General features: G+C 45.8%; 1 protein-coding gene across 1 annotated transcript in view; it reads right to left on the reverse strand.

Moving 5' to 3' along the window:
- Positions 1-11,271: 11,271 nt before the first annotated feature.
- FAXDC2 (fatty acid hydroxylase domain containing 2) overlaps positions 11,272-15,459 on the reverse strand; it is a 67,855-nt gene continuing 63,667 nt past the window's right edge. Inside the window, exon 9 of the mRNA XM_089682825.1 lies at positions 11,272-14,275. Within this exon, the coding sequence (XP_089538951.1) occupies positions 14,119-14,275 (157 nt within the window). The 3' untranslated portion in view covers positions 11,272-14,118. The remainder of the gene's footprint in view (positions 14,276-15,459) is intronic.

Genomic DNA, 15,459 nt, shown 5'->3' on the forward strand with positions numbered 1-15,459 from the left:
GACAGTGCTGATCACATGCACTCTCCCAAGAAAAAAAAAACCCTATATCAAGGCACACCAAACAGCATGTGCAGATTGTCTCCACACATGTCTTATCAGGAGATGAGGGGGGCACTGGAAATAGGAGGATCAGAGAAGACAGGATCAAACCGCATTTTTACACAATGCAGAGGATTAACCCCTTAGGTTCCACAGTGAGTATAACGAGCATGTTTTACTGTATATACAGACTGATTTTACTGTTGTGGGTTTAGTAACACTTTAATTGACGTTCCACAGCGTACCTGTGTGGACTTTCAGCGGTTATAGTGGGAGCTGGAGGCATCATCCTGGCATTGTTTTGTTGTTTTTGGTTTTTTTTTCAGCTGGCAGTTCTGTTTTGTAAAAGCAATCCTAGAAGCTAAATAGCTTGCTGCTGGATTGTTTTTACCAGTGGTGGGAGGGGGTCTTGCCACCTTCCTGGGCTCTCCCATTTCACCAGGGATCCCAGAACTACAGATGGCGGTTCCACTGGCTGATCAGGGACCAGAATGGCTACGATCATCTCTATGGCCTAAGAAAACGTAAGTAACAAGTATTTTGTTGTTCCGGTTTTGCCAGTTGTAAACAAACCTTTGCTGGTTTGAAAAATGAGCATTGGAACATGCAGATCTTGGTTTGATCCAACACTTTTAAGGGCAGGGGAGACACCCCAGATCTCTTGAGGATCTGTCACTGCCCATGCTTTGGTCATCCCTTGTTATTGCAATAAAGTTGATAAAAATTAAAGGTATATTGTAAAAATATTTAAAAAAAATAAAAAAAAGGTATGCACAAAGGCAAAAGCCCCACACACATGAGGTATCACCACGAACCAGCACCAGCCCTCCTGTGCAAAGCTAAAGTGGTAACCTCAAGTCTTTTAATGCATCCCCTATGGATAATGTACATAGTTTGTCCCTGTTCCACAGGCATGCACAATTTTAAAGTGTTTGGGGTCTATTTCCTTGGCGTAACACCTTTTATATTTTACCAAATAAGTGGGTATTGTGTTTTTTGTGCATTAAAATTAAAGTTTATATTTTTTCCCAAAAAACGTGTTTGACAAACTGCTGCTCAAATACATTGTGGCAAAAAAAGGCCTGGTCTTCAAGTGGGTAATATTACGTTATCAGGAATGTTTAAAATGTTTTCACTTTAACCGTGTTTAAAAAAAAAAAAAAAGTTCAACTCTGCTCTAACATTTAACCACTCAGGTGCATGACCAGATGTTACATCATGCCGCAGGTTGCACACTTTACAGCTACTTCCACCAAGAGCCCTTCCCACTTTTTTACCATGCGGACTTCACCACAGGGCAATCAGAAGCCAGGTTACTACATACCCCTCTGACAAATCCCATGTCTGCATCTTACACTGCGAGTACCTCACAGGGGAATACCATCACTAATCGCAATGGTGGAGACCAGGTACAAAGAGAAATGTGGCAAAGCCTTAGGCAAACTTTTCTCTTACGTTTATTGACAGACACAGCTCTTCTGATTCATGACCATAGGGTTTATAGCGCCACAAGCCCCATCCTGGATCTGGGTGGCTGGCTAGTTTAACCGGTTCCCAACCGCTCTATAGACGAAGGATGGCTACAGCGCTGTTGTGTAATCCTGGGACGACGTCCATGGACATCATTCCAGGACACCTGCCCCCAGTGGCGCACACCCGGCCCCGCTGGAGATCGCTGTGTCCTATGGACACAGCTGATCACGGTACGGTAATCGGCCAATCACAACGGTCTTTTACCATGTGATCAGCTGTGTCCAATGACACAGATCACCAGGTAAATGCAGTTGCTGGTTATTGGCTGCACTTTCCTCATGCTGTCACAGCGTGAGGAAAGTACTGCTGAGAACCGGCAATTGTCAGTGCAGGGATCGGCACCGATCATCAGGGCACTGATGATCAGTGCAGCCTCATCAGCGCACATCAGTGAAGGAGAAAAATTACCTGTTTGCAAAATTTTATAATGGATACAAAGAAGAATTTTTCTCTTTGCTATTTTTTTGTTTATAGCACAAAAAAAACACCCAGTGGTGATTAAACACCACCAAAAGAAAGCTCTATTTGTGTGAAAAAAATTATACAAATTTCATATGGGTGCAGTGTTGCATGACCGCGCAATTGTCAAAGTGCAACAGTGCTGAAAATTGGCCTGGGCAGGAAGGGGGTATATGTGCCCGGTAGTATATCACAGGGACATGCAACCAGGTGCCGTGTTAATGTTACCCTGGCTGATAGCCCTCCCACGTCAGTGGAGAGAAGTATTTGTCCCTGCAGTGATACTTGCAACCTCCGTTGATTGGCAAATAGTTGTGTGGTACTCCCTGGGGTGGTTGGCCCCTGTGGGGTTCTCTTCCCCCTTCGGGTTCCAAGTGCTGTGGTGTGTTAAAACAGATGAGACACTGGGCTGTGTGTGCCTGTGTGCTGTTTTCTTACTGTGGCCAGATCCAGAAAGTATTCACAGCACTTAACTTTTGCCACATTTTATGTTACAGCCTTATTCCAAAATGGAATAAATTCATTTTTTTCCCCTCCACATTTTACAAACAATACCCCATAATGAAAGTTCGTTTTGAAATCTTTGCAATTTATTAAAAATAAAAAATGAAAAAAAAACAATACATAAGTATTCACAGCCTTTTCAATGACACTCAAGATTGAGCTCTGGTGCAACCTGTTCCCACTGATCATCCTTGAGATGTTTCCACAACTTGGTTGGAGTCCACCTGTGGGAAATTCAGTTGATTGGACATGATTAGGAAAGGCATAATCATGCCACAGAATGTTGAGGGGAAAAAATGAATTTAATCCATTTTGGAATAAGGCTGTAACATAAAATGTGGCAAAAGTTAAGCGCTGTGAATACTTTCTGGATGCACGGTACCAGGGGCAGACTGACAACTCATGGGGCCCCCAGGCAGTAAGAGATAATGGGGCCCCCTGTGCCCCCACCTACACTCAAGCACACCCACACAACACCCTACCTAGATATTGCAACTCCGCTGCATAGAAGGGGCATTTACATATTTACTGCAGCAAAGTCTGCAGGAATGTTCCCGGCTTCTTTTCATAGAAGCCACTGGGCACTTTCAGGTTTAAAGATAGCTGCCATGTGGGGGAAGTGAAAGAGAGGGGAGTGAGAGTGAAAAAGAGGAGAGGTGTGAGTGAGGAGGAGAGAGTGGGGAAGGGATGAGAGAGGAGGGGTGTGTTTTCAATTGCTCTAAAAATTGGGCATAGCTTAAAAGGGGTGTGGTTAAATAGTGTCTGAGATTACTTGTATAGTGCAGAATTAGGTAATGTTAAATAGGGAATGTACAGTGTGGAGTGTATGACGGTGGGTAGTATGTACAGGGACAGGAGTGCGAAGTGTATGACGGTGGGTAGTATGTACAGGGACAGGAGTGCGAAGTGTATGACGGTGGGTAGTATGTACAGGGACAGGCGTGCGGAGTGTATGACGGTGGGTAGTATGTACAGGGACAGGCGTGCGGAGTGTATGACGGTGGGTAGTATGTACAGGGACAGGAGTGCGGAGTGTATGACGGTGGGTAGTATGTACAGGGACAGGAGTGCGGAGTGTATGACGGTGGGTAGTATGTACAGGGATAGGCGTGCGAAGTGTATGGCGGTGGGTAGTATGTACAGGGACAGGCGTGCGGAGTGTATGACGGTGGGTAGTATGTACAGGGACAGGAGTGCGGAGTGTATGGCGGTGGGTAGTATGTACAGGGACAGGAGTGCGGAGTGTATGACGGTGGGTAGTATGTACAGGGACAGGAGTGCGGAGTGTATGGCGGTGGGTAGTTTGTACAGGGACAGGAGTGTGGAGTGTATGGCTGTGGGTAGTATGTGTAGGATGGTGTCAGTAGTTCTTCATTTATATTAGTATTTTTTATTTTATTTTTTACAAATTAATGTTTTATTATTTTTATCATTTATTTTCAAAATGCTTTTGGGTGGCCAGTGGATGGTGTCAGTAGAGCAATGGCGTTTGTGTCAGAATTTTTTAATGTTTATTTAATTTTTTACAAATTTTATTTCTGTATTTTTTTCACAATGATTTTGTGGGGGCAGTGGACAGTGTCAGTAGGGAGTGAACAGGGAGCACTAGTATATGTTGGGATGAATAAATAGAACCTGTACCCCCTTATATCGGAATGGAGGGAAGGAAGAAAGAGGAGGGAGGGAATGGATGGTGGAAGGAAGGGGAGAGGTGGGCGGAAAGAATGAAGGAAGGAAACACAGGAATAAAAGGGAGGGAGGGTATGAATGAAGGAAAGAGAAATGGATGGAGGAATGAAGGTAAAGGGAGAGAGGGAAGGAAAAGGAGGGAGGGGATGGATGGAAGGAGGGGTGGGAGGAAGGGAGGGAATGGATGAAGGAAGGAAAGAAAATGGATGGACTTAGTAATGAAGGAACTAGATGGAGGGAGGAAGGAATGAAGAAAAGGGAGGGGAGGGAGGAAATGAAAGGAGGGAGGGAGGAAAGAATGAAGGGAGGGTGGAAGGGAGAAAGGATTGAAGGATGAGGAGGAAGGGAATGAAAAAATGAAGGGAGGGGGTAGAGGAAGGAATGAAGGTAAGGAAGAAAAGGGAGGAGATGGAGGATGGAATGACGAAAATGGATGGATGGAGGAAGGAATGAAGGAAGAAAAAGGAGGGAGGCAATGAAGGAAGAAAAGGGAGGGAAGGAGGGAATGGACGAAGGGAAGGAAGTAAGAAAAGGGAGGGAATGGATGGAGGAAGGAATGAAGGTGAGGGAGGGAATGAAAGAAGGAAATGAAAGGAGGAGAGGGAGATATGAAAGAATGAAGGGTAGGGATGGAGGAAGGAAGAAGAGGGAGGGAGGGAATGGATGGAGGAGGGGAGGAATGAAGGAAGAAAAGGGAATAAATAGAGAAAGGGAGGAGGGGAGGAAGGAAGGATATGAAAGGAGGGGAGGGAGGAAGTTGGGAAAAAAGGAAGGAATGAAGGGAGGGAATGGAGGAAGGAAAGAAGAAAATGGATGGAGGAGGGAATGAAGAAAGGAAAAGGAGGGATGAAATAGATGGAGGGAGAGTGAAGGGAAGGAAGGAAAGAATGAAGTAAAGAGAAGGAGGGGAGGGAGGAAGAAAGGAGGGAAATCCAATGCACAGTCAGGGATGATCAGTGCAGTGGAGGGACAGTGACAGCACCGATCTCCCTGCATGGATTTCAACGAGGCAGCTGGAAGTCTCCCTCCCGCAGCTTTCAACTGCTTCATTGAAATCCATTCAGGGAGATCGGTGCTGTCACTGTCCCTCCCCTGCACCGATCACCTCCAACTTTGTTCCTGATGCATATCATCCATGGGGGAAGGGTGTGTGCAGTGAACATCCCACACCCATGGATGAAATGCCTCTCACCTTCCCACTGCCCACCCGACTCACTCTGCCCCCACATGAAGTGACGTGAGATACTTCTGGGTCGGGATCTGAGACTGCCTTCTTCTCTGCTCCCCACACTCACTGGTCAGTGATCCGCTTAGGGGCTCCCTACTGACCCCGGGCCCTTGGGCAATGCCCGAATGGTCCGTCCGCCCCTGCACGGTACCCCAGCAACATGGCCTGGGCCCGACAGGGCTGCCTAGACTTAATCCCCCCCCCTTTTAGGAAACCAGAGGCTGTGAGGAGCAGGCATTAACACTCATACCTTTTTGGGTTTCCTTGCTGCACATAGAGTACTTTGATGGTGACTCACCGTTGTGCCTGGGGACTGTTTTCTTGGACCATCCTGCTTGCGATCACACTGCGCGGTCAGGCCCCCCATCACTTGAGGCCACGACTTCCTAGATCAGGATGTGTTGCCTGCTATTTTGACTGGGCAGCTGACACCGTCTGCTGGATGGGCAGGGCAGTGGGGTCCTCCCCTTGGATGGGGATGCAACATGGCATTCAGGCACTCGTCCCTTACTACTCTGTTCTGGGGCGGGCCAGTCTGAGCCTGCTCCCTCATGACTGCAACATGACACTGCTCCCCAATGTCACTGCAGTGGGTGGGGGTCGACTACTGATGTCGGCCTGGGGCTCGGCTGCTGGTGTAAGCAGAAGAGGGGAGAACCTGGATTCCTCTCCTGTGTGCATATGTCCCACTGATACTGTACTGTACCCCCCTTTCTTCCAGAAATGAGGCCATGATCCCACACAGTGCAGTCTTCCCCTGGGGGCACCTTCTCATATGCATGGATATGCTGGGGTTTTTGCAGTCACTGCACAAGGGTACTCTGGACCTGGTCCTATGTTGGGACACCCCCACCTCCACCCTTCCCACTACTGCCCTGTTTGGCATAACTGTGTTGTGGTGGCGGACGTGGTCTGCAGCAGCACGCCCTGTGCTTGCTGATTCTGCTCTGGAGTTTGGATTTGGACTTAATGGGCACTAAGGGTTGTCTCAGGATGCAGTAAAAGAGGCCCTTTAGTTTGCACATTGAGGTTTTTCCTTACCCTGCAAGATTGGGAACGGCTGAAGCATCCATTGGTGTTTCCACAGTACTTCTCCATCGGGTGGATTTTCTGGCATCCATTGGCATTAAGGATGCATACCTGCACTTTCCCTTATCTGAAGGACATCAGTGGTTACTTCACTTGCACTGGAGGGCTCAAGTTAATATTTTGTTGCATTTTTCCTTCACGGTTGCTTCTGCCCCCAGGTTTTCTCCAAGGTGCTGGCCTCAGTCCTGACGTTGCTGAGAAAGTAGGGGATTGCTGTCACAGGTTATCATGGACGGCCCACTCCTGCAGGCAGATTCTTAGGCCTCACTGACAATCCTGGAGGTCAAAATTCACTCCCTGCAGGACTTTGAATGGGTTTGGAACTTTGACGTCAGCCCCTACCCTGAACAGCAGTCTTGAGCGTCTAGGCCAGAGTTTTGACTAGGTACTCGCAACAGTGTGTTTTCCTGGCAGACGCACACCAGTTGTTTTGGACTGCGGTTAAACTACTTGTTCAGCAAACAATCCACCCGGTGGTCTTTCTTGCAGGCTCTGGGGCTTCTGGTGTCTGCCTTCTAGTTTGGTTCTGTACAGAAGTTCTGCAGAGGGGTATCCTGGACCAGTCTTCTGCTTCCCTGGACAACCAGATTTGTCTGGGCTGGTAAATGACACTCTCCTCCCATACAGGTCATGGTTGTCATGATGAATACCCGCCTGTCCAGCTGTGGAGGTGTCCTGGGTTTGACAACACTAGGTCACTGTACTCTGGAGGAGGTTTGGCTACCTATCATTGTCCTGGGGTTGCGAGCGATCAGGCTGTCTCTGGAGCGTTGGATGGATCTTCTCCAGGGGTCCCAGGTCAAGAGCCTATGTCAACCTTCAATGTGAAAGGAGCAGTGTGCAACTCTTGCCCTGTTTTTTTTTTTTTTTTTTTTTTTTTTTGTGCAGTGGGCCACACAGCATGTTCTGGCTCCTTCTGCTGTGCACTCCCCCAGGCGTCGGGATTGGCAGGCAGCTTACCTCAGTTGCCAGACACTTGATTTGTGGGAGTGGGCCCTATGCCCGCCCAGACATGCATACTCTGGGGGACACTGGTCTTGGTTCTGGCATCATGCCTAAACAGGTAGGTTCTGAGGTTTGTGGCGAGAGTGCACAACCGCCTGGCAGATGCATTGGATGTGCTGGTGGGACCAGCATAGCCTCACTTTTTTTTTTTTTTTTTTTTTTTTAACCTTTTTGCTCCTCTCAAGCTGCTCCCTCACCTGCTGTGTAGGATAAGGGTTGAAGGGACTCTGGTCCTTCTGGAAGCTCCAGACTGGCCTTGCCTGTGGTGTGCCCATGTGGAGTGGTTATTCAGACTCTCCCTGACAATTGCCTTTCTGAGAGGACCTCTTGTCTCAGGATCCAGCCTAACGCACTGTTTTTACTGTCTCTCTGACTTAAACATCATGGCTGTTTGGAGCCAGGGTTTGAGCAACAGGGGTTGGTTGGGTTTGGTGATCCCCTGCCTAAAACTTTTGCACAGTGGTGTGTGTGTTTACACGTACGTACACTGTATTGCCTAAAGTATTTGGACGCCTGCCTTTACACACACATGAACTTTAATGGCATCCTAGTCTAAGGCCCCTTTCACATGGGGCAGACCTGTCCGCGGATCTACTTGCTCGGTGGAAGATTTCTCTGCTGATCTTCGCTGTGCAAGCAAATGACAGATCCGTGTCTGTTCTGCTGCAGAGCGGACACATACACAGCCCGCTGTCCAATCTAGGCGGTCAGATGGAAACAGACCACCTATCCGTTTACCTCCGACTGCAATCCAAGCCAGTCCGAAGGACGGAAGGGGAATAGATCCCCATTTGTCTTTTGGTGGATTGGATGTTGGCGGGTGTGAATGGACACATGTCGCTCCATAGAGGAGAATAGAGGTTTCCGATCAGGTTCACCTGAAAACGGGTAGGTAGACCTGATCGGCATGTCCGTGTGGAAGGGGCCTTAGTTGGTAGGGTTCAACATTGCGTTGGCCCACCTTTTGCAGCTATAACAGCTTCAACTCTTCTGGGAAGACTGTCCACAAGGTTTAGGAGTGTGTCTGTGGGAATGTTTGACCATTCTTCCAGAAGCAAATTTGTGAGGTTAAGCACAGATTTTTGGATGAGAAGGCCTGGCTCTCAGACTCTGCTCTAATTCATCCCAAAGGTGTTCTATCGGGTTGAGGTGGGGACTCTATGCAGGCCAGTCAAGTTCCTGAACCCCAAACTTGGTCATCCATGTCTTTATGGACCTTGCTTTGTGCACTGGTGCACAGTCATGTTGGAACATGGAGGGGCCATCCCCAAACTCTTCCCACAAAGGTGGGAGCGTGAAATTGTCTTGGTATGCTGATGCCTTAAGAGTTCCCTTCACTGGAACTAAAGGGCCAGGCCCAACCCCTGAGAAACGGCTCCACACCAATACACCCCTCCACCAAACTTTACACTTGGGACAATGCAGTCAGGAAAGTACCGTTCTCCTGGCAACTGCCAAACCCAGACACCTCAATCATGGAGAAGCATGATTCATCACTCCAGAGAACACGTCTCCGCTGCTTTAGAGTCCAGTGGCGGCATACTTTACATCACTTCATCTGACGCTTTGCATTGCACTTAGTGATGTATGGTTTGGATGCAGCAGCCCTTCCATGGAAACCGATTCCATGAAGCTCTCTACACACTGTTGTGCTAATCTTACGTTCACACGAAGTTTGGAGGTCTTTTAGCTATTGACTTTTCAGACAGTTGGAAAATTCTGCACATTGTGCGCTTCAGTATGCGCTGACCCCGCTCTGTCATTTTACGTGGCCTACCATTTTGTAGCTGAGTTGCTGTTGTTCCCAGGTGGTTCCACTTTGTTATAATATCACTAACAGTTGACCGTCGACTATTTAGTAGCAAAGAAATTTCACGGATGGACTTTTTGCACAGGTGGCAACCTTTCACGGGACCACGCTTGAATTCACTGAGCTCCCAAGAGCGACCCATTCTTTCACAAATGTTTGTAGAAGCAGTCTGCACACCTAGGTGCTTGATTTTATACACTTGTGGCCATGGAAGCTATTGGAACACCTGAATCCAATGATTTGGAGGGCTGGCCCAATGCTTTTGGCAATATAGTGTGTTGGGATGGGTTTTCATGGCCGAGCAGCTGCATCCAAGCCTTACATCACCAGGTGCAATGCAAAGCGTCAGATTCAGTGATGTAAAGCAAGCCGCTGTTAGATTCTAGAGCAGTGAAGACGTGTTCTCGAGTGACGAATCACACTTCTCTGTCTGGCAATCTGATGGATGTGTCTGGTGGTTCCCAGGAAAACGGTTCTTGCCTGACTGCATTGTGCCAAGTGCAAAGATTGGTGGAGGGGGGATTATGGTGTGGGGTTGTTTTTCAGGGGTTTTGCTTGGCCCCTTCGTTCCAGTGAAGGGAACTCTAAAGGCGTCAGCATACCAAGACATTTGGACAATTTCATGCTCCCAAGCTTGTGGGGACAGTTTGGGGATGGCCCCTTCCTGTCCAACATGCCTGCGCACCAGAGCACAAAGAAAGGTTCATAAAGATATGGATGATCAACGTTGGCATAGAGGAACTTGACTGGCCTGCACAGAGCCCTGACCTCAACCCGATAGAACACCTTTGGGATGAATTAGAGCGGAGATTGTGAGCCAGGCCTTCCTGTCAGACATAAGTGCCTGACCACACAAATGCACTTCTGCAAGAATGGTCAAACAGTCCCATAGACACACCTAAACCTTGTGGACAGCCTTTCCAGAAGAGTTGAAGCTGTTATAGCTGGAAAGAGTGGGCCAACTCAATATTGAACCCTACATACTAAGACTGGGATGACATTAAAGTTCATGTGCGTGTAAAGGCAGGTGTCCCAATACTTTTGATAATATAGTGTATATAAATCTGTGGTGTGCTGTCAGTAAATTTTTTTCACCCAGCTGGAGGGTCAGGTCATTCGGGTTTAGTCGACCAATGCCACAGCAGTGGCGCACATTGAATATCGAAGAGGTGTGGACAATTGGCAGGTAAACTTCCTTAGCCAGCAGCATTTGGAGACACATGAGCATTGTAGGCAGCTTGATGTGTACCTCCCAGGTTCAACAAAGTGACAGTGGTTGCTGTGGTGGGATCATTACAGCCTAATCAACACCTTTCCATCAAGAAAATCCTTCACCTGCTATACATGGTACAATGCTACTATGATTGAGATAGAGGGAATTGCTGTGTTTTGTTTTTTTTCTTTTGTTTGTTTTTTTAATAGCTCCAGGTTTGCCTGGGCCAGATGTGGTACTGTAGCCTGATTAGACTTCTTTTGGAAGCCCCTTTTTGCGCTCTTTCAGATCATCTGGATCCTCTGTCTGAAGAACTGGTTCATCAGCACGAGTACCCCCTTAGCAAGTGGATTGTTAGGGGGTTACTCAGAAGGTGGGGGGGGGGGGGAAGGAGCCCTGACGGGCTCCCAGAAGACGAAGATTGGTGTTGCTCTGTGCAAAACCATTGCACAAAGCAGGTAAGCATAACATGTTGTGGGTTTAAAGAGATAAACCTTTAAACAAACAATTGTACCCTTGGTGACTTCTGGCTTTGTTCTAACTTTCCTGAACTCCTTCCTGCTCATTATAACAGACAGACCTGACTATTTTCACAGAGGAGTTAAAAAAAAAAAGTCAATTTTTTTTTTTTTTTGACAGCAGTCTTTACATAGGGCTCATTCAGACTGTGTTGCATTAGCGTGCAACTGTTAAGGCAGCACATTCATTTTTCTAAATTCTTTATTCAAGGAGAAAGAACAGTCCAAAATGTAGACATGCATAAATTATTACACAAAGTAAGGTATAATGATACAATATAGTCTTATTTCCTCTCAAGATACCTTTCTTTTATTTATTTCAAAGGTCCGGTAAGTACCTTTAGAAGAAAGTGTAAAGCTGAGATGGTGATAGACAGAGTTGGGGGAAGAGAGAGAAATGAAGGGTGCTGGGAAGAGGGCCAGCAGAAGAAAGAACAGGGGGAACGAGTCTTGTCTATATGTCTATATATATATATATATATATATATATATATATATATATATATATATATATATATATATATATATATCCTTTTAGAGGCACATCAGTAAGGGTCTCTGAAGTTCTACACAGTCTCAGAATTCCCTCAACTTGAGCCATTCTCAAAAGGAATGTAGAAGGACACTCTCTGCCTCTAGGCATCTCCAACAATGATCAGACATTTGGGTCATCCGATGGAGGACACAGGGTGTACTGGATCATCTGCTTGGTCAATTGTAGCCACTGTTATGATACTTACAGGGCAAGGATTTTTTTGCGCAAAAAGATGGTAAAGCGGCGGCGTCTCTCTTCTCACGACACGAACAGGAAGGCAAACAGGAAAATGTGGGGGGAGGACCGCAATGCGTTTCAGAGATCTTGCGTTCTTTCAACCTGAAAAAAGAGGCAAGACCTCGTAAACTTGTTGCGGTCCGCCTCCCCCAAAGCCTGTCAAGTTTTCTTGTCTGCCTTCCTGTTCATGCCGTGAGTGAGAGGAAAGACGCCACCAATTTGCCATCTTGCAGTGGGTCCCTGCTTCTGCCCTGCAGCCCTATCAGTCCATCCAGATTGCTGTGAGTTGTATATTGAACCACCACTCTGACATTTGGAGCAGTCTACAGGTCTTTCAGATGCAAGTGAGAAATGGAGATCAAGTGTTTTTAACCATACACTAATCTGATGCCGTGCTCGGTTTCCTTTGTATATGTGTAAAAGGGCCCTTACAGTTATGCAGAGAAGTGATAGCATTATTCATTAAATGACAGTAGAAAATATGTAAAATGTTTATTTTGATTAAAGTGCACCATTAAGTTTATAGTTAGTCATATCCCATATATTAAAATTATATTACAAGAAACTCTACTGCTAGCAGAATATAAACACAAAATCAAGAGTTTAAAAAAGTAAGATGCCTATGTAGCTCACACATGAACTAGTTAGTGTGCAAACTATATCAGGACAAGATTAGTGTAAAAAATATTCCTACACTTGTTAAGAAGTTTTGTTTTGTTTTTTTTTGTTCCTGCTGAATTGTATCTTAAAACGGGCAACTTACATCAGTTTCCAGATGTTTAGCTAAAGACGGTCGGTCACAGCAGAAACTTTAGTCATTTATTACATATTGGTCAAAGGTTATAGTGATCTGATTCCTTGTTACTGAACTTTCATTATTTTAAATTGAGTTCAGTATGGTAGAAGATGAATAAAATTGCAGTTTATGGTATAGTTGGAGCTGGAATACGTTTAATAAAATGAAAGGATTTGAAATGTTTCTCTGTTTGCCAATGTTTTGGAAACCTATCATATGTCCTTGTACATATGGGCATTATAGGCAGCATGTACACAGAATGCATGAAGGTGAAAGACCTTTAGTGTGCAAGTCCCTCCTCAGCCCCCCTTAGACTAGGTTCACACCTATGCAGTTTGTGTTTGATCCATTTCTGCAGTGTGTTTTTGCACATGCGGTTTTGATGTGTTTTGCTTCTTTTTTTTTTTTTTTTTCCTTGTTGCCAGGCAGTTTTAAATGGCAAAATGGTGCAAAAACACACCATAAGCTTTTCTGCAGCGTTTCCATTGAAGTCTATAGAACCAAAAACATAACTTTTTGCGTTAAAAAAAAAAAAAAAAGTTCCTGACCCTTTCCATAAAACGCACCGGATGAAAACATGGAGATGTGAATGAGTCCCATAGGAAAACTGTAGTGCGTTCTGCAGAAAACTCTTAGGTGTGAACCTAGGGTAATATTTACCTGAGCCCGATCCAGCAATGTGCGCAAGAACGGTGGGTCTCTCTCATTCGCCCCTGCTGCTGTCAATCACAGCCAGTGAAGAGAATGGGGCCAATACGCACTCTGTGTTTCTTATGGAAATACAGAGGTGGCCCAGAAGTGAGCATGAGCGAGTGAAAACTGCTTGCTCTGGGGTCACTCAGCAGGGGGGAGGGGCCAGGAGCGCTAGCGGAGGATTGGGGCTGCTCTATGCAAAACCATTGCACAGAGCAGGAAAGTTAAAAAAAAAAAAGCAGAACCTTTAGCATCAATCTAAAGCCTTTCACAAAGCTAATTGAAGCTTCCTGAAAAAAACTTTAAAAGGCTTGCTTTACACATTTTTCACAAACTGGTCAATCATATACTGATACCAATATGTACAAAGTCTAAGTTTAAACCAGCCATAGATGGATCTAATCTTGGCCAGTGCAGCAGGGACCAGCCGGGATCTGATCCATCTATGGGAAGGCTAGGCTGGTTGTACTGAAGTTGATCCTTCGCTATAGCTGCTAGCAGTGATCACTATGTTCTGCTGGTAGGGATAATATGTTCTGCTGGTAAGATATCCAATCAATACAATGGCCAGGCAAACAGGATTTTAGTGGTGAGCATCAGCAGTCCAATTCTCTCCTCGTAAGAAGTTTCCTTAATGATACAATTTGTAAATTGGATATTTTCCAATAAAGCATTTAAAGCCTGTATTGAAATGGGAGCCAGTGTGCACAAAAACAAAAAAAATACCAAAACACATTTCTTGTCCTGATGGTGGCCATCTTCATCGTTGTTTATTCTGATTTCTTGGTAGGCTCAGGAATGCTCTGAGTCAGAGGGGTTAAATTCAGCAGTAAGATATGTCTGTCATAGGCCTTAGTTTGCTTGAAAACCAGGTCTGTGCCATGTAGCCGGTCAAGTACTCCCAATACGCCATAACACTGGTTAAACCTAGATCATAAACATATTACATCAATATTACTAATCAGGCTGACCATAGAATTTTGGACTGCAGTGTATGGTTATTGCAATACTTAATTTTCATATCAGTAATTATTATACAGGATTTATATAGCACCAACAGTTTGTACTGTCTCCCCTTATATTGTAAAACACTGCACAGTTACAATACAGTAAAATACAAGAGGGTTAAGAGGACCCTACAGTCTAATAGGGTGGAACAAAAAGCTATAACTGGGGGTTGAGCTGATGGAAGTGATATACATTTAGTTGGAGGCGTGATAGGCTTCCTTCAAGAGATGAAGCTGCCACAGTAGGGGATAGCTGTACAGATTGAGATAGAAAGTTCCAGAGGGTGGGAGACGCTCTGGTGAATGTGGACTTCACTGTTGTCTTATATCAATGATAATATATGAAGTCCTGGAGAAAAGAATGGGAGGGGGAGGTCATGAGAGGAGTGGAGAGGACAGTTTGGGTGATATTTGGAGACAAGATTGTTGATGTAGCTCAGGCCAGTGTTGTGAATGGCTTTGTATGTTAGTATTTTGAATTTAGTTTGCTGGGAAAGTGGAAGCCAGTGGAGGGATTGGCAGAGAAGGGTGGCAGACACAAAGATGTTGGTAAGGTATATGATTATAGCAGCAGCATTCATGATAGACTGAAGAGGAGATGAGAAGGGAGTTGTAATGGTCAAGGCGAGAGATAACAAGGGAGTGAATGAGTAGCTTGGTGGGTTCATTAGTTAAATAGGGGCAAATTTTAGATCTGTTATGGAGGTGAACTACAAGTTTTTGACTGATTGGATTTGGGGCTTGAAAGGACAGGTCAAAGTCTAGGATTACACCTAGTACCCTGACTTGAGGGGAGGGACTGATAGTTGCTTTATTATTCTTGATAGAAAAAAATCAAGGCGGACACAAGTGGGAGGGGGGAGTAGAGGAGTATAGAGATTTGGGTGTCATTGGCATAGAGGTGGTATTTGAAGCCATGGGAGGTTATCAAGTGACCAAGGTAGAAGGTGTAGATATAGAAGGGGTCCAAGAACAGAGCCTTGGGGGACCCCTACAGGAAGGGGAAGTGGAGAGGAGACAGTTATTGGCAACACTGAAGGAGCGTTGTGATAGGTAGGAGTGGAACCAGGATAGAGCAGAATCTTGGAGGCCAAGGCAGTGGTG

This window comes from Staurois parvus, unplaced genomic scaffold, assembly GCF_062004578.1.
Source record: "Staurois parvus isolate SC_StPar_1 unplaced genomic scaffold, SC_StPar_1.0 ptg000298l, whole genome shotgun sequence".
Classification (NCBI taxonomy): Eukaryota; Metazoa; Chordata; class Amphibia; order Anura; family Ranidae; genus Staurois; species Staurois parvus.